At 40.8% G+C, this 19,607-nt stretch overlaps 1 protein-coding gene across 1 annotated transcript in view; it reads right to left on the bottom strand.

Annotated features, from left to right (window-relative positions):
- Nucleotides 1–13,790, bottom strand: part of LOC113123745 (ly6/PLAUR domain-containing protein 1-like) — a 28,915-nt gene extending 15,125 nt beyond the window's left edge. The window contains exons 1-2 of the mRNA XM_026296000.1: nt 13,742–13,790; nt 11,757–11,888 (exon numbers count right to left, since the gene is read on the bottom strand). Of these exons, the coding sequence (XP_026151785.1) occupies nt 11,757–11,888; nt 13,742–13,790 (181 nt within the window). The remainder of the gene's footprint in view (nt 1–11,756; nt 11,889–13,741) is intronic.
- Nucleotides 13,791–19,607: the final 5,817 nt, after the last annotated feature.

Genomic DNA, 19,607 nt, shown 5'->3' with positions numbered 1-19,607 from the left:
GACTTTATAAAGTTCGGCTTTGTGAACGGAGGTAGCGAGGCAGAGCGCAGTGTGTTGAGTGTGGGATAATGCTATCCAACGAAGCACTGAAGCCTTCAAAATTAAGGCGGCATCTAGAAACCAATTGCTCAAAGCTAGTTGGAAAGCCGGTTTTTTTATTTTATTTATTTATTTTTTTTTTTTAAGAGAAAAGAAAATGGGCTTCAGATACAGAGAAGCTCTATCGTGTCACTGACTGGCGACGCTAAATGTGCTTTGAAGGCCAGCTACCTCGTAGCCAGACGTGTGGCGCAGAGTAAGAAAGCGTTCACCATAGCGGAGGAATTGGTTCTGCCTGCTGCTGTGGACATGTGCCGTGAGATGATCGGGGAGGCTGCTGCAAAGAAGCTGAAGACCATCCCACTGTCAAACGACACTGTTAGTCACCGTATTGCTGACATGGCCTCAGACATACAGCATCAGCTTCTGGAGAGAATAAAAAATAACCAATTTTTCTCTTTGCAGCTAGACTAGTCGACTGATGTCACAAATGCTGCACTGCTGCTGGTTTTTGTTCGCTATCGCTGGGACAGTAGTTTGCAAGAAGACATACTATTTTGTGGAGCCTTTCCCCCTTTCCACCCAGACTGGATCTGATCATGTCTGAGAGGCAGGCCCAAGTGTCTCATTAAGAGGCGAACATAAATTGGGAGTTGTAGCATGACAAAAAATGACACAGTCACTGTTGTGACTGTTATTGTTCATTTGTCACAGATTTAGAGAGTAACTTCTAGTTCTGCCATGCAAAAATTAAGACTGCTAAATTGTCAAATTCATCAGCAGGTTATAAGGCAATATTTAATTTGCACTTTAAATGTCATTTACAGTTTATTTATTTAATTTAAAACTTTTATTTTAAATGTATTTATTTTTTTACCACAGAATTTTATTTGTCAGAATTTCTCTTCGGTTTTTTGAGTATCTAAATATTTTTGGAATTCTGATTTGTGTTAATAAGCTTGACTTGAGCCTTTATATTTGTTCTTGTAGCAACTTGATTTGTTATAATTGCTAGCCTGTTCAGTGCTGTTGTATCGTGTTACATATACACGATAGAAAATAAATGTCTTTGAGATGATCATTGTGTATCATATCATTTATTTCACAAGGTTTTAACTTGTTAAACCTTAAGTGGACTTGATTTAGTTATTAAATACAAATCAAACCAAGACTCAGATCAATTGAAATTAAAGTGTTAATATTTGAATGGGCCCCGGGCCACTTTGTACTGGGAAAATTGGGCCCCGGGGTCAAAATGGTTAAGAACCCCTGTCTTAGACCCCATCCCGAGTAGACTGCTTAAAGTCACCCTGCCATTAATGAACTTATCTTTATTGGACATGGTAAATTTATCTCTAGTATCAGGCTACGTACCACAGGCCTTTAAGACTGCAGTAATCAAACCTTTACTCAAAAAACCTAGTCTTGATCCAGGAGTCTTGGCTAATTATAGACCAATATCCAACCTGCCATTTATTTCTAAAATCCTAGAAAAAGCTGTTGCTAAGCAGCTATCAGACCACTTACACAGGAATGAACTATTTGAAGATTTTCAATCAGGATTTAGAGCACATCATAGTACAGAAACAGCACTGTTGAAAGTTACCAACGATCTTCTCTTAGCCTCAGATAATGGACTTGTCTCTATACTTGTCCTCCTGGACCTTAGTGCAGCATTCGACACCATTGACCACAACATCTTATTACAGAGACTGGAGCATGTGACTGGTATCAGAGGAACAGCGTTAAAGTGGTTCCAATCCTATTTAGTTATGGAGTTGCACAAGGCTCCGTGCTAGGACCGATTCTGTTCACCCTGTACATGCTTCCTTTAGGATATGTCATTAGGAAGCACTCTATTAATTACCACTGCTATGCAGATGACGCTCAGTTATATCTATCTATTAAACCTGTTAACACAAACCAGTTAACCAGACTTCAAGCCTGTCTAACTGACATAAAGGCCTGGATGACCAGTAACTTTTTACTTTTAAACTCGGAGAAAACAGAAATCATTATATTTGGGCCTAAAAATCTCAGAAATAACTTCTCTCAAATTATAGCTACTCTAGATGGCATAGCCCTGGCCTCTAGCACTACTGTAAAAAACCTTGGAGTTATTTTTGACCAGGACATGTCCTTTAACTCACACATAAAACAAATCTCTAGAACTGCATTCTTTCACCTGCGCAACATTTCCAAAATTAGGAACATCCTGTCTCAAAATGATGCAGAAAAACTAGTCCATGCATTTGTTTCCTCAAGGCTAGATTACTGTAACTCATTACTATCTGGATGTCCCAATATCTCCATAAAAAGCCTCCAATTAATCCAGAATACCGCAGCCAGAGTCCTGACAGGAACTAGCAAGTGAGCTCATATTTCTCCTATATTGGCTTCTCTTCATTGGCTCCCTGTAAAACATATAATCGAATTTAAAATCCTTCTTCTCACATACAAATCCCTTCATAATCAAGCTCTTTCATACCTTAAAGACCTCATAGTACCATATTATCCCAATAGACCACTTCGCTCTCAGAGTGCAGGGCTACTTGTGGTTCCCAGAGTTTCCAGAAGCAGACTGGGAGGCAGAGCCTTTAGTTATCAAGCTCCTCTCCTGTGGAACCAGCTCCCAGCCTGGAGCCCTGAACCCTGAACCATCCCTTAGTTATGCTGCTATAGGCCTAGACTGCCCGAGGACCATCGGTGCACTGACCTCTCCTACCCTAACCCCCCCCTTCCTTTCCCCTCCCCTCTCTTCTCTCCTCCCACCTCATGTATACTCCACCATTGAATGTCACTAACCTTGTGCTCTCTCTCTCTCTCCCCTAGTTTGTGCTCTCTCCCTTTCTCTCTGTTCTCTCTGTACCTTCTGCAGGTGTCCCTGGTCCTGGAGCTGTAATATCGCTGATGTGCAGTTACTGGTCCCACCAACCTGCAGTGTCTATTTGTTGTTTATTGTTGCTGTTCTTTTCTCTCTGCTCTATCCACTCACCCCAACCGGTCGAGGCAGATGGCCGCCCAAACTGAGCCCGGTTCTGCTGGAGGTTTTTTCTTCCGTTAAAGGGGGTTTTTCCTCTCCACTGTCGCCAAGTGCTTGCTCATAAGGGAACTGTTGGGTTTTTAGTTTTAGTTTTTGTAAAGTGCCTTGAGATGATTTGTATTGTGATTTGGCGCTATACAAATAAAATTGAATTGAATTGAATTGAATTGAACCCCAGGGGCGAACTGCGCGTTCTTTTTCATTATTGCCGGCAGACCGAGGAGAGGCCTCCGCTCCCACGGTTTCCCCCTTCTCTCTCCAGGCCTGGGATGACGAGCTTGAACCCATCCTGGAATTAACGCTGGACTGTATGAGTCTGCCTCGTTACTATGCCACTCACCGGACGTCTCCCCGCTCCACCTCCTCTCCTCTGGGGAGCCGGTGCAAATGTCTGCCTGCCATGGCTCAGCTATTGCAAAAGCTCCTGGGCATTATCACGACAGCGGCTGACAGGTGTGGTTCAACCGCTTCAGTATGCCCACTTTGGCAGGTACAACCCACGGCAGGCGCCACGCCATGTACCCAGCAGAGATGGAGCCAACCAAGCTAAAGCTCCGGTGTCGACCTTCTCCCCCATCACGCAGGTGGCTGACCTAACGGTAGGTGGTTTTCCCATGGTCCAGAAACATGGAACAGAGCCTGGCCTCTCTGTATGTTAGGTCTAGGTCCTAACCCAGCATACGTGCCTAAATGCATCACTAGTTCTTTCAGATCTAGAGTGATCCCGCTGGAGGGCTTCTTTCACCCTCCCCATGCGTCCACAGAGGAAGCTGCTTTGCGTCTTCTCTGCCCGGTGGACGCTCTGGCATGTTGTGTAGAACACACGGCGGAGTGTTCGCTGGGCTCCCCCCTCTCTGCACAACGTTTGTCTCACTGGCTATGTGACACCATTGCACAGGCTTACTCCGCGCTGGGCAGGGAGCCGCTGGTCGGCATCCGTGCACAGTCCACTAGAGGAGTGTCATCCTCCACGGCTCTCCTGCACGGTTTGTCAGTGGAAGACATTTGCGCAGCGGCCTCGTGGACCTCCCCGTGTTCCTTTGTGCGTTTCTACTTGCAGGATGTTGTGAGCTCATCCCTCTCTCACAGTGTTTGGGAGCCTCCCAGTCGTAATTAGGCTGGCAAGCCCAGGAAGCGTGCTTTATTACACAGATGCGGGACAGGTATCCGTCTGTATTCAGCTTTATATGAAACCAGTGCTTACGTATCCCACCTGGTGCTTGCTTTGCTTCGGGTCAGGCGGTTACTCGTATTTCCTTTGTTTTTCGGACTCTTCTCCTGGGTGGCTGGGCCCAGTGAGGCGTAGAGCATTTTTGGCTATTGCTTTGACCCATAGCGATATCCCAGAGGACTGTGCACCAATGAGACAAAACGTGGGTTACGCATTGTAATCCAAGATTCTGTGAATTGGGCGCAGCCTTCTGGGCCGTGGGCCCCACTGGTCCCTTGAGCCGGCTGAAGAAAAGACCGGTTCGTTTTCTTAGGTAAGAGCCTACCCGAACCGCCGCCTTATATATGGGAGCTGCAGACATGTGGACACTTGGTTTGGGCGAGAGGGCCCACCCTGGGTGAGGGTAAATGAATTTCTCTTCAGTGCGCAGGCGCGAAGAGGGGATATGACCCATAGCGATAGCCCAGAGGGCTGCGCCCAAATCGCAGAATCTTGGGTTACCATACGTAACCAACGATGTCCAGATAAATGGTCAGAAATGACAGTAAAATAGTAAACAAGTATTTTGGTGATTTAAAAAAAGCAAGCCTATGGCCTATGTAACTCTTTTTTACAAAAACACAGGCCCTACATTTGTTGTGAAACATGTCACCCGGTGCAACACAGTGGCTCACTGGTATGCTTTTAATCATTTACAGACAATATCAGAAGTCTTTGGCATAGACAAAAGAGGTAAACCAGAGTCTGGATTCACAGACAATTACAGTCTATACAATTGAGTTTTGTGTAAACATACCAACAAAAATATTTCTAATGACCTTAAATTGCTCCACAAACAATACACTATACAATAATTAAGCAATGAATAAAAACTAAAGGGACAAGCAAGTACAATTTAGCCAAAAGCAGATCATATGGTAGATTTAGATGTACGTAAGTACAACAGGATAAGTTAGACAATACAAAGAAATAAAAGGAAATGAATAAAAAACTAATAAAACAAGATCTTGTAATGTAATTAAGCAAGCTTATGAACATGTGTTTTAAGTTTTTTAAAATAGGTAACAGAAGGCGTTATTTTAATGTGAAGAGAAAGTCAGTTCCAGAAAAACGGGACACAGTAGAAGAAAGCACAAAAGCCAGCAGATTTCTTGATTTCTTCTGAAGTGAGAAATTTCAAGGAGGGCATTCTGCAAGGGCAGTGGCTGAGGAGGGCTTGAGCAGGGAGACTAGTTAAGAAGGCAAAGAACCATGCAAAGCTTTGTAGGTCAGTAACAAAACTTTAAAGTCATTGCAAAAACAGGTGGGAAGCCATTGCAGGATCAGTGATGCTGATCCATGGTCCTCGAGGACCACTCTCTTGCTTGTTTTCCAACTATCTCTGGTCAACCTACTGCTGATTACCTGAATCAGGTGCATTCAGACAGACTTGGAATCTTTACACTACAAGAAGTCAGTGAAACACAGCTTCAGCTCAAAACAGTTATGCACCATATAGTTTAACTTTAGTGAAGACAACTCTTTGAAAAACCTTCAGCATCCAGAATAGTCTAAAAGTCCATGAAACACTGCTTTACAAAACCCAGAGCATTCAAAATCACATATACTAAAAAACTTCAGTCCCTCTGTTTAGCTAAACTACTGTGACAGTTTTCTTTTCCTGATACAGCAAATCAACTTTTGTGAATTGCAAAGCTAATTTACATAAGCCATGACATCAGGGAGACAAGAGTACAGCCGCCGCTTGTCTCCAGCCTGCTCTGTATAGCTTCTTCAGGAAAAACAGTTGTATTGTCAACCTGTGGGCTTGGGCTCACTGGTTGCCATTACATAACTGGAACCAGTCTGTTAAACGTGCATCAGTCTGCTATTAACATCTTTAGAGGTGTCTGAACTTAATCGTATTCTGGGAGATTTTGAAGATTGATAGTGTCTGATCCTGCCTCAGGCCATGAGTCCACTTAACGTCGCCAGCCCAGACAAATTTTCAGAATCACATTATCGACAGGATCATTATGAAACCTCATCACCTCGAGCTGTTATAAGTTTTAAGCACTCCCAGTGAACTGCTTTCCTGTGCTACTGACTTCATCTTAGTCTGCAAATCGTCAGGATGCAATCATACAATTTGAATTTTCTTCCTGATTGCAGACATTGAATCAGTGCACTCAATACAGCAATGAAACCTCAACAACCAAATAATAGAGATGCAGCAGTTTCAGGTGGTGAAATCAAGTTTCACTTCTACTCATTACTGACTGCATTTTAAATGAACAACAAAACACAACGTATTTTTCTGCTCAGCCAGTGAGTTGCAATTTATCAGTTTCCATCAGCATCACCTGTATAACATGCTGCGTTGTGTCACATCCTTTTTGTTCTAAGACTGCTCCACTTAAGATTCTGCCTCTCCAGATTCTATGGCAAGTTGACATCTTCAGTGTAAAGACAAACCATGGGAGGGACTAATGCAAGTGAACTGCAGCAACTGTGCTATATTCATCTGTCTATGTCTGGGCATCTCTGCTTAGGCTGCTGCCCCCACGATCCGTGGCCCCGGATAAGCAGAACAAAATGGATGGATGGGTGGCATCAAACATTTATTTTTAGGACATTTTGGAAGGAGGTGAATGAAATTGGTTTTGTTTGATTGTGAGTGCAGTTGGTGTAATTTAAGCTTGTTGCACTATTTGAGCAGTTTCCATCTACAAGACTTAAACACCACTGCAAATGTCCATAACATCCATAAATTATAGGACCAGAAATTCCCTGAGAAAAATTAGGTTATGAAGTTTTCTTCTGTATCTAAGTAATTCAATGATAGCTGTCAGTACATTGCAAACAGAAACCGTTAGGCATGCATCTTTTATTTTTCCTTTGAAATCTAAACAAAGCTATTAAAAACAAACTCTAATCCCAGGCTATCACATCTCATTGGGTGTGTGTAATTACATCAATTTATCAACTGTCCCTTTGAAACACCCTCTGAGAACTTGAAAGATGTCCAATTACACATTAACACCCCCCCCCCCCCCGTCATCAGCGGCCACTGAAATGAAAGGGGGTCTACTGGAGCATGGCGATCATCTCTCCTTCAAAGACAGTAGAAGAGGTGTAGTCCACAGTAAACTAAAGGCACACTCTTTAATCATTCCTGAAGACATGCAGGTAATTAGAGGTGAATGATAAAAATAGCAATAAGTACTAAGTCAGTAGCTGCCCCAAAGCTGTGGAACAGTCTACTTTTGAACATCTGAGCTTCTCCATCATTAGATGCGTTTAAATCTAGCTTAAAGACCTATTTTTATTCTTTATCATTTGAGTGATGCTGTGTATGTACTTGGAATAGTTTAAACTGGTGTTAGATTAGTGTTTGGTGAAATTACATTTTAATTGTTTCTGATACTTGTTTTATTTTCTGCTGTCCCCCCCTTTGTTTTTTATTTTTTGTTATTTTGTTGTAAAGCACTTTGGATCAACCATGGTTGTGTAAAACTGTGCTCTATAAATAAAATTTGCCTTGCCTAATGATGGTCTAATTCGATCATCATCTGAAAGGCATGGGTATGAGTCTCTCTGCTCTCAGAGGTTTGACAGAAGAAGTTCTCTCTTGAGTAATAACTCATTGTTCTGCCTCCAAATATCTTAGTCATAGGGGCAAATGAGAGTGGGTTGTATAAACACCCTCCACATACATAATGGCTGGGGGACAGAAAATAGCCAGTTGTACTTTTATGCGTCTATGTATGTCTGGTAAAGCTATGTGCAAAGACAGGCTTACAGAGGCACTGCTTTTAATTCTTATCACTTAAGTAAATTGCACAGAAATAGCAGTGCAACTGTGAATGTATCTATTGCGTTTCAAACAGTGATAAGGTGCGGTCAGTTAAATTTCTAAAGTCCTCCTTTTCATGCAGAGTGGCAATAATGATAATACTGTGAGATAAAGGCTAGAATGCACATGAGCATTCATGCAGAAATTTTCTTATTAAAGAACTGTCGACTATAGTGTGGTGTGTCTGCCCTCTGGATTGGGAACTGTGTTACCAAAGACAGAAGCTTATTGCTTTTGCTCATCAGCAGTAGAGAGTGGGAATACAAATGGCTCCTGATTTTCACTGCGTATTAAAACGAAGCAGGGAAAGTGACCTTTAGTGCCTGGGTTCTAACCTGCAGCAAATATGAATGCAAACACAACAGAGACATTATTCCATCCATCCATTATCTATACCCACTTATTCCTATTTAGGGTCACAGGGATCTGGTGGAGCCTATCCCAGCTCTCTCTGGGTGAAAGGGAGGGGTACATCCTGGACAGGTCACCAGTCCATCACAGGGCCACATAGAGACAAACAACCTCACACACTCACACTCACTCCTATGGGCAATTTAGAGTCACCAATCAACCTGACATACATGTTTTTGGACTGTGGGAGGAAACCAGAGTACCTGGAGTAAACCCACACAAGCACAGGGAGAACATGCAAACTCCACACAGAAAGGCCGGGTTGCGAACCCAGGACCTTCTCACTGTGAGGCAACAGTGGTAACCACTCAGCTGCCATGCTGCCCAGAGACATTATTATTACTATAAATGCAGCAGTACACTGCGAAACCTGTGAAAACCCACAATGGCTGAGTTACTCAAACGTCTGTGGACAGAACTGAAGCAGAGCTTCATAGATGCAGTAAGCCTTTACTGAGGATGAATTTATGTGCACAGAACAAAGATAATCTGATGCTGAATGAATCAGAAAAGTCAGCATCAGCAGACCATGTTAACCAACGCTGATGGGAGCATCTGCGTCTCTCCCACCTGGCTGGTTTTAAAACACCTTTTCAAGCCTAACAGGCATCCTCATGTCCATCAGTGTTAATGATGCCGATGTTGCCCAGACGGTGTAGTAAGTGGCTCTAGTTCCACAAACATGTTTCAAACGCTCAAGTGTTTGTTTCTGAAAACTGCTTATTACTGTACAGCACAGTAATGATTCCATACCCAGCCAGTTGGAGTTATGGCTTGTAATGCACTGAAAAGTGGCCCTCTTCAACATACTGTTTGAAGCACAACTTGAACCAAAACAATCCCACAGGTACATGGTAAATTTCCTTCAGTCATCTTGGACAGATGTTCAGGGCATTGCAGCATAGAACACTTTGAATATTGTGGAGGTCTGACATGCATAAAAGCAGGTTAGAGTTTGGAATTGAAGGTCAAAGACAAACATGCCAAAGCAAATACTGGAGGTCTGGTATAATTTGATCAGTAGGCTTGTGGTGGTCTATCAATATTTCAGTAATGACAAACATTTTAAAAGTAATGTTTTTGATAAGCCCCCCTTCAATCAGCTTGTTAAAGATTTAGGATATGTATTGAGCAGCTCATTTTACAGTGAACAACTCAAATTTTCTGTATATTTTATCTGCTAACATGAGGGTCTGGGATCTTGACTGCCAGAAATAACATTCTGTTGAGAGATAGAGAAGCTAGTGTCTATCAGTCCTCAATTGATCTCTAGTAATTAGTGTCAAAATGCATCATGTATTTAACGTTTCCTTTTAATTCTTGGCCAGATTTTACAGCTCGTCAACCTATTACTTCAGACAGATAGACTAGACAGATATTATGATGTAGGTAGTTTTAAAAAAATTTACAATCGTCTTGCCAGTGGTGTGGAAGTTTCATTGACATTAAAGAATATTTTACACCTACAGTTCGGTTCATTTGATGCAGACCAAGGGGAACAGTGGTGCAAAAAAAAAACGCATTCCTAACAGGAGTAAACAGTTGTAGAGACTGCTAGGTCTGTCTGATTGCACATCATCAAAAGCCACATGGGGCAAACAAATACTGGTGACTGACAGCAGGTCAGTCTGCACTTTAAGTGTATATTTATGTTTTGTGGTAGCACAAAGTGCTCCCAAAAACAGAACCAATTGCTGTATGAACATTAATAGCATCATTATTCTAGTCTGATGACAAAGAGGACGAAAAAGAGGCGTCCTATACATTGGTGTTCTGCATGTATTACTCTGGGGCAGTTATGTCTTTTTAATAGACTTAAACGAACTGGCAACGTATACAGAGGGTACAGACACAACAATTCCCAGTTTAAGCTGCTTCTGACTATCTATAAAATCTCAGTCACATGCTGACATGTTTAGGTGTTAACTCCACGCTGTGCGCCTCAAGAAATGAATATAAAGCCAGCCAACTCTGGATTAATTCAAAAACAATGTCCAGTGAGATCAACTGATTACATTTGAGTCTGAATGTGTGAATCCTGTTTATTGGGAGAGAGATTTTTTTTTATCAGTTTATCAGGAGAACATGCAGATTCTCACAGAAAGGCACAGGGTGGAATGGGAGTGAGACCAGAACCTTCTTGCTGTAAGGGGACAGTGCTAAGCACCACAGCCACCCCAGCACCCTGCACACTACTCAGCCCCCCAGCACATCCACAGGTATCTAATGCAAGGCACAAGCTGAGGCTATGTGTTTCCATGGTTACCAGATGATTTACATTGCTCATACAATATTGCTACACTACTAATTAATCCTGATTCTGCTGTTTGTGAACTGGGCATGAAGCATTCTCATAGCTTTTGACTAAAACCACATACATACCACTACTTTCACTAAATGAGACCACAGTCCGCATGACAGGGGGCAGAGACCCTCTTCTCAAGTGGTTTCGGTCTGGCTGTTCGGTCTGTATCACAGTTTAACAGACAGCGTTCTCATGGCAGCAGTCTTTTTGGTGATATGTGGCCAAAACATCAGCCCACACAGTTTATCTGGCAGGTTTTTGGAAAGACATGCTCAACAGAAAGGTCACACATTGTATCACACATTGTATTGTGTATACCTGTTGAGCTGAAGCATTTTCTGCTCACATAAAAATGGAATTGTTTATATCCCTGACTGCTATTTCATATACTGCCCTACAGCTACGACTTTCATCCTCTAATGAGAGTTAAACAGAACACTGAAAGGGCTGTGCCTGCTGACCTCAGATCAGTTTGATTTCCGCTCACAGCACTGTGCTTTAGATTAAAGGATGCTTCAAACATGCCGTTTCAGAAAACATTTTCCTTGGCATCATTTCAAAACACCCTTCTGATAGCTGTATTTCCATCGATCTAGGAAATATAAGTGTCTGGGTTGTGACTGAACAACACAAACAAACTAATCATAGTGCAACACAGAGAGACATCCATCCTATCACCTCAGTTGTAAACTAAATAGATTTCAAGCCAAAACTAAAAAAAAGCACTCATCAGATTCTGAGTCAAGTCCTTTGATTGAAGGTTGAAATCCCAGCTACACATCACCACCAAAACCTAATCTACTGTCCTTGGATTGAGGCCAATCTGTCCAGACTTCACTCAGACCTGTTCTGCTGGTGAGATATACTGAGAGAAAAATAAGAAAGAAAGAAAAAGAAAACACATATTTCAGTGGAGAGGTGGCCTAAGTTGGACTCCAGGGATGCAACCTACCGTCATCCTTTACTAGAACCTCCTTCTGGCACATGTCCTGCACATTCACAGTGCAATTGACGATGAACTCTGGGGTGGAGCAGTCATGGGTCATCTCCTCACACTGGTAGCACTGAATCTGCAGAGCCACCCCTGCACAGCACACATGTACGCACACACACACACACACACACACACACATATGCTATTAAATCTGTCTATTTCCATCATATCATTCTCACCAGGATAAATCGCCTCCACCATTACCCATGACAGTTGCTTATTTTTCATCTATACTCTCCATTTATTTTCTTCATTTTTCTTTACTATTTTCTTTAAAAACTCATTCATGCAAAGGTTGTTTCTGAAAATAAATCTTTTTTTTTTGGTGAATATTCTGGTTTCTTCTCCTCTGACCATTTAGAATTGATGTTACAGATGTGATCAATTATTTAGGTGGGTTTGAGTTGCTGGCCATACATTTATCTCAGCAGCATGTTGCAACATTTCATCATGTCTTATTTTATTAGTTCTGCTGTAAAATCTGGCTTCACTTGTTTATTCAATGTCACTCAAAATGTATTCAGAATGATAAACAGCTTTCCATGAATTACTGGAAATGTCCTATGGTGGTGAATACATTCACAGATATGACCATCATCACCCATGATTTTGTTCTGAGTGCAGAGGCATTCAAAATGTGTGTTGATATATTAAAGCATATCCTACTGGATGTATAGTGAATATTTTGTGTGCACAGAATAACCAGGTCCAAACATTTTCTAATATCTTCAAAACTGACAAAACCAGTCCAGGTTCAGAATTGGAGGAACCTCTGGAACATTACAATATTAAGCATCGTCACTGCGAATAGGAATGAATGTTGGATGTATTAAACATGTTACCGACTTTGAAAAAACAAAGATGAGATTTCATTTATCAGATCATCAGACCTCATACTGCGCAGTTATTGCAATGCACTGTTATATTCAGTGATATAGTGTGAAGTACAGTTATTTACTTTACTGGTTCCATCTTATGCTCCTTTATACCTAAACTCTACTATATTTCAGGGGGAAATGTTATTGTTAATCCACAGCATTTATTTCATACTGTGTCAGATGTTACTTTACATATCTAAAACTGTTGATCAGCTTATAAAATATGATTCATTTCCATCACTAATGTACTCAACAGAAGATTAATGAGTTACAATGAATCTCCCCTCATTAAAATGCTTATTTACATTAATGCGTGATTTAGCCTATAACATAGCCCAGGGACAGTTTTCATAACTGGTGCTTTTACTTTTCATACTTAAGTATACTGATAACTAATATCGAGGCACCATCGGTTAAGTAAAGATCTGGATGCACAGCTCATTGCAATATCAATTAAAAGTAAAATGCAAGAAATATGTTGGACCCTTGGTTAACTGGGGATCTGAATAGCGTGCTTCCCCATCAGTGCACGACATCAATGTCACCAAAATGAATCCCACCAGCAGACTAGAGAGAATAAGAAAAACGCACCGCTTCACTGTGCTACAGTTGCGATTGCTGCGGAGATATTTCAGTGGAGTCAGATAGGGTTGTATACTTTTGATTTACAGTCTCTGTTAAAACTTACCTGAACCATAACGACACACCGGAGTGCGCTGCCACGGCAAGGTTTGGAGACTAAAATCTGTCTCTAGAGAGTGACACCCGTTACTTTAAGCTCTAAGGGCATCCACATTTTAAGCATCATAACGACTGAGCCTGAACCAGAAATTTGCTCAAGAAACCGAACACTGGTTCAGAGCGGATTCCACCTTCAAGCTGTGCGCGCACAGGCTGTCAGTAAAAAAAAAAAAAAAAGAAACAAGAAAGAAAGAAGCAATAACACCAATCTCCGTGTTCCTTTCACCAAAACAAGCGCGCTTGGAAGATTTGTTATGAAACGACACCGTAACAGACGCTTAAATCCGCTGAAAAGGTGAGAAAAGACAAGCTGTACGTCCATACCTGAGCTGGTGAAGAGCAGGAGCAAAGTTGAGACAGTGAGCAGCCGCATCGTCCGCTTAGTGCGCCTCCGAGCAGGAGCATGAGAGACAGATGTTCTCCCGCTCTGAGGTGCAGAGACAGAGCAGCTGGCAGCCTGGCATGGTGAGCCTGACACCTCCTGCGATGCTTCTCATATCTTATCCGCCGCTGACGCACACACATGTGCGCACACATGCCCGTGCACCATTGTTCTGACAGTGATGTAGATATACCTTCAAGCTGGCCTCATCCCCAGGCTATATTATTATTCCTATGGACATTATTTATTGCATGCGACATATGCTGTGAAATCCCATTTCATTTGCTGCAGCTGGTCTCACCACTGGGATCAATAAAGTTTCATGAGGTGTCAAAAACAGACAGACCCTAAAATCCTTCTTTTTGGCTCAAATACCTCTAGAATCTGAATTGGCTTTACTTACAGCTAATCATTTAACAGAAAGTAGACTGGCTTCTAAATTGCCAGCACAGATCCAGTGCTACCTCCGAAGTCCCCACACAGAGTTTAAGCTATCTCATGGCTGAAATGGCTGTTTTATCTCCATTTCACACTTTGATACAATTGATGAAATCTAAGAAATTGCATCTACCCAGTTTTCATGGGAAAAATAGTTTTTATTCATTCAAGAAATAAATAAACAGCTCCTTAAATGTGGTTCTAAGGTCAAAGGTACAACAAGAATGGAAAGCTAACCCCAAACCCTCATAACTTCAGGACATCACAAAGTGTTATTCTAAGGTAGTGGAGTTAAGGTTAGAAAAAGGATTTTGCATGTTTATATAATAAATCTGTAAGTTCAGGCTTTTTAGAAAACAAACCCTGGTGAATAATACATTTACTAAACAGTGTGAACAGTGTGAAACCACACATCTCTTTTCCAGTGACATGCAGGTCTAGACAACAGTAAAGGATAACACTGGTTTTATTATGTTAGACTGTGTATGGATACAGCCCCAACGGTCCTACCCTGTCTGTGGGATCCTACCTTGGGACAGAACATGTCAGAATTTACACACTATCTCAATAGTTTTTGGAGAACCCTGGTGTTCTAGGGCACAGAGAAATAAAATATATTGTAGACTAATGGACTATCATTCATTATTGATTTAGGTGTTTTCAGGACATTTGTTGACAATGCAAAAGTAAAAACTTGAACTGGCAACATTCTTTAAATCAAGCGGCCTGTTCTTGGTAATACATCCATATTTACCAGTGTATAGTGTCAGTTCAGAAACTACTTCATGTAGACCGGTGGAAAGTAAGAATATGGATGGGGTGGTGAAGGAGCAAAGGGCTGGTTTGCAGGAGACTGGAGGTTGCATCCTGTCCCCAACCTGCACTTTACTTATAAAGTAGTGTATGATCTATTTTTCTGTCTATCTAGCTGTGGGATTGTTCATTAAAACCATCAAATCTAATGTACAAAACTGGAGTTTCACTGAATCACTGAATCAGTACAAACAGCGTTTTAAAAGTTACCCCAAAGCTAAAGCTCTTTTAAACTGTGTCACTGTGCAGTGCCAAAGTGTCAAACTTGTATCATATGACATGTGACCTCTAAGGAGTACTTTTAATGAACAAAGCATACAGCAAGAATGAAAACACCATGTGCCTGCAGAAAACATCACAGGTAGTAAAATGTAGTGTAAGTCAGGTAGAGGATGTTAAGTAAGGCAAGAAGAGAGGACACTGCCCTGCAGTTCAGCATGTGACAGAACAAAATTACACAGAAGGTCCAGTGATGAGGCTCTGTGAAATGAGGCACTTTTCTGGGGTTTTCTTTAAGCCAAGACCACTGTCTGCAACACTTGCTGGTTAAAAACTGGTTAGACACTCTTTCCTAAATTCAAAAGATAGATTAGTCTCTTCAGGGCTGTGCAGTGTAGCCTAATATTTCATATAGGGCTGAAACCTGTCTGAACAACCACTTCACAACTGTGGCCCTTAGTGCTGAATGCAACACCATTTTTTCCAGACCCCAAACTAATTTATAGTGTATATGCCTCACTGCACCTACCAGCACACTGCGGTATAACGAGTAAGAGGATTTTAGTGCAGAACAGACCCAGATGAGGGCAAACTGCTGATCTGCAGCAAAGGAGAATAGTGTTATGCTTTGTCATTGTTTACAGGTGTCAGGAGAAGCAGGTTTTAGACTGTTTGAGTCCTCTGTCTAAACTGCTGCAGTTTCATTCAGTCGCTGTGATCAGTCTGTTGTAATTAATGGATGAATCAGTGTTGTTGCTGCATCAAGGGACTGTGCAGAAGTTGTTTGTGATTTACTGTGCTAATCAGCTTAACTCTAACTCGGATAATTACACATTAAGACACAATTAAATGTTATGAATCCCTACTTTGGTGGAACTTTAAATTAGCTAACAGTCATTTACATCACATTTTAGGCACTGAGAAGATTTACAACAGCAACCAAGGAACCTTTTACAATGATGTTCAGGCAGATAATAAAACCTCGCTGGTATAAAAGTAAAAGCCATAATAGGCAGTCACTTGATTAAAAGATGGCTCAGTATTTTAGAATAAAGCACCAAAATACACACACAACACAGCATTTAGCAGAGATCAGCTAAATGTGCAGCAGCTGTAGTTTCTATGGATGGTGTCTACGGAGCAACAGTGTCAGAACATGACTGATGGCGCACTGGGAGGCATTATGCATAAAGCTTTTTAAAAAGCAACACCAATCAAGGATGACTGACCATTAGATCAGAAAAACTCATTCTGCATAAAAAAAATGTGTCCAGCATTTTAAAAGTAGAAGTAAAGCTTTTTGAACAAAACCTCCAACCTGAAGTGAATTATGAGCTGTTTCTGTATGTTATTAAATAAAGTCACTATACATCACAAGGAAGTTATTATGTCAGCTGCTTTAAAGAATTCTAAGAGCTCAAACTGCACAAGGTTACAGGAACCTTGATACTTTGGGAGGGGCTTTTACTTGGCTTGCAGCTGAGGCCAGTATTTAAATGTTTCTCTGCTGACACAAAGGATGCTTTGCACTGCTTCATTTCTACACATTTACTTCCATTTGGGCCCAATGAAGTGACCTTTGCAGATGTGGTAGGGTGGCTGACTGAGAGACAAACATACTGGACAGTTTTCTGCAGCAAAAACTCACAGATTTGAGTGTATACAACTTTGTCTCTGAAAATGCTAATGGGAGTAGACAGAGGCAAAGGGAGAGAAATACAATAGATGACGGAAAACAAACACTCCTATACAATTTATACAACTGAATCACTCTAATGTATAATTGCTTTTAAACACAGACATCACTAAACCACTTAACCCTGCAATCAGACAGTTAGGATTTGTGCCATAATTACAGACAGTGTCTCCAACAAAAATTGCTCATCACAAATTAACCAGCTGCAACTGCCCATAAACCCATTCTCCTGCAACTTAACACTATAATACAGTTAAATTTAATGAAAGAAACTGAAAAAGCATAAACTGAAAATGAGAAATTTGAGATTTCTTGCCACCAGTGCAAATTCTGCAAAGATTGCATTTCTGCAACAAACTGGATTATGTGATAAAGACATGAACTAAAAGAGCCATTTTTGTGTTTAACACATGAAAGATTAGCTACTTTATTCATTTTAACTACAGTAAAGGCTGGTTTTGAAGGTAAATTTGTCAAAACCTTATATTCCAACTTTTAGACATGCTGTACTTCAGGTTTATTAGCAGCTAATGAAAATGTTCTCACTGTGTAGTTTAATTAATGATACTCAACATTAACCTACAGCCTGTGTAGCTCCATTATGGCTGGAGAAAAAAGAAAACATTATTTTCTTTGCTCTGTTTGCACTGTATGTTAAATCATTTATGGAACTTCAACACTAAATATTCTGTTGGCTATGCTGTAGATGTTCAGTCACGCCTTTCTGCTCCAGACTGTAAAATGACTGTACAGGTTGACTTGTTCTGCTTGCTTAGAATAATGAGCAGTTTTACCCTCTACGGCAAATGACACCATAGAAACTTATAATTATCAAAAGACTTGCACAATTGCACACGCTGCACACAATACCTTTGAGCTGGACTCTTACCTCCGCGCTTAAGTCATGCTGCCGTAATAGCGTAAATGGACAGCCAACAGTAACATGACTCTGCACCCAAATCCAGTGTGCTGTTCTGGTGCCCAGTAGCTGCTGGGTTTGCCATAAGCACTGTTCAAGAGAGCTTTAAATTCAGATAGTAGGTCAGAGCAGATGGCTGCACTAGTGGAGTTTTATTTGAGCTTTTCCCTGCCTTTTTAATGTCAACCTTATATCAGATGAATTATATGCACACACCTTGCATTTGAAATATTAAATTAAATACAGATGTTTTATTGTACATTTTACGCATGGGTATTTTTTGAATATCTACACATGGCAGCCAAAGTATAGTTTCAGTATAACTGATATTAAACAATATGAAACAAAACCATTTATCTTTGTTAAAATAATGCTTTCTCGCTGAAAGTTAAATGAAAAGATTGATAATACTCACACACACCTGCCAGGAGATGGTTGGCATACAAACTTGAAGCAGGAATCAATTATCCTGGCTTTATCAGTCCCTCTTAAGTGCACTAATTAACATATCTGGTCTGTGTAATCCATACAATACAAATGTAATACTGAAGCATAAAAAATAAAAAAAAAATAGGTCTTAATATTCAACTTAAAAAGTCAACACTGACCAAAAGACAAGAACACACTCCAACCGCTTCGTTCCTTTTTTGCTTCACTGTATTAACCTCCCATCATCTCCTGCATTGGCCCTTAACTATAACTTGCTAATGCAGATTCACTTATATGAATGGAATTTGTAAGTGACAGTGTTGTTTATATGAATCCAAGGACACGTGCACACACAAACATTACTAACATTGTGTTGCATGTGTCTCATGAAACTCACAAGTACATGAAAGTCAAATAGAAAAGAAGTATTCTTTGTTTGTTAAAGTTTTCATTTGACAACACTTTTTGGCTGCACAGCAGGCGTTTGCGGGGCCCTGATCCAGTGCCTATGACATATTGGTTGGTATTCAAGTTATTTACTTTATGTAATGGAAAAATAACAGTTGCTGTTGCCACAGAGCTGGAGAAGTAAGTTGGACTGTTCAGGTAGACATGCCTCTGTAGTGCATCCATCTTTCAAACTGGCAAGAACAACGATTGGGTTTGAGCCTGGAATAGTCACTCAAACTGGGGGGAAACTGTCTCTCCTGCTGGCATAAAATGACACCTGGAGATTTTTTACATCTACAGCAATTCAGTGAAAATACAACAAACCATATGTAGTGTAAGTATTGAAATAGTTTATTTTTCTTTCTTTAACATAAAACAGATTATCAGTAATATACAATTCTCAGCTTTCATTGCTAAGGTGACTGGCACACAAGAACACCACTGCTAATAAAGTTAAAAACATTAAGAAGGAGAATTACGGTAATAGTGAGTAACAATGTGCCCAATAAATGGTTAATTACACTCTTTAGTGCCGTGTAGAAATACAGAGAATTAGAGTAAATGTTAGAAAAATACAATACTCTTGTGAGAGTGATGCTCTTCATTATGTGAGCCATTTTAAAACCACAGAGAACATGCTCTCTCTACCCGTATTGATACAGCCAACCTGATCCATTAATGCCTTGTCTTACCTGCATATCCTACAGATTTCATTTAAGCCTGTATGTTGCTACTGGCATCACATCACCACTGCCACTTTACAAATAATACCTTACAGGTGCATGTAGCAAGTAAGCAAAGCTTTAAAGAACAGGTAAATACAGTAACATGACATGACTAATAA

This window comes from Mastacembelus armatus, chromosome 21 (genome assembly GCF_900324485.2).
Source record: "Mastacembelus armatus chromosome 21, fMasArm1.2, whole genome shotgun sequence".
NCBI classification, from domain to species: Eukaryota; Metazoa; Chordata; class Actinopteri; order Synbranchiformes; family Mastacembelidae; genus Mastacembelus; species Mastacembelus armatus.
This window is presented reverse-complemented; position numbering and strand designations above follow the sequence as displayed.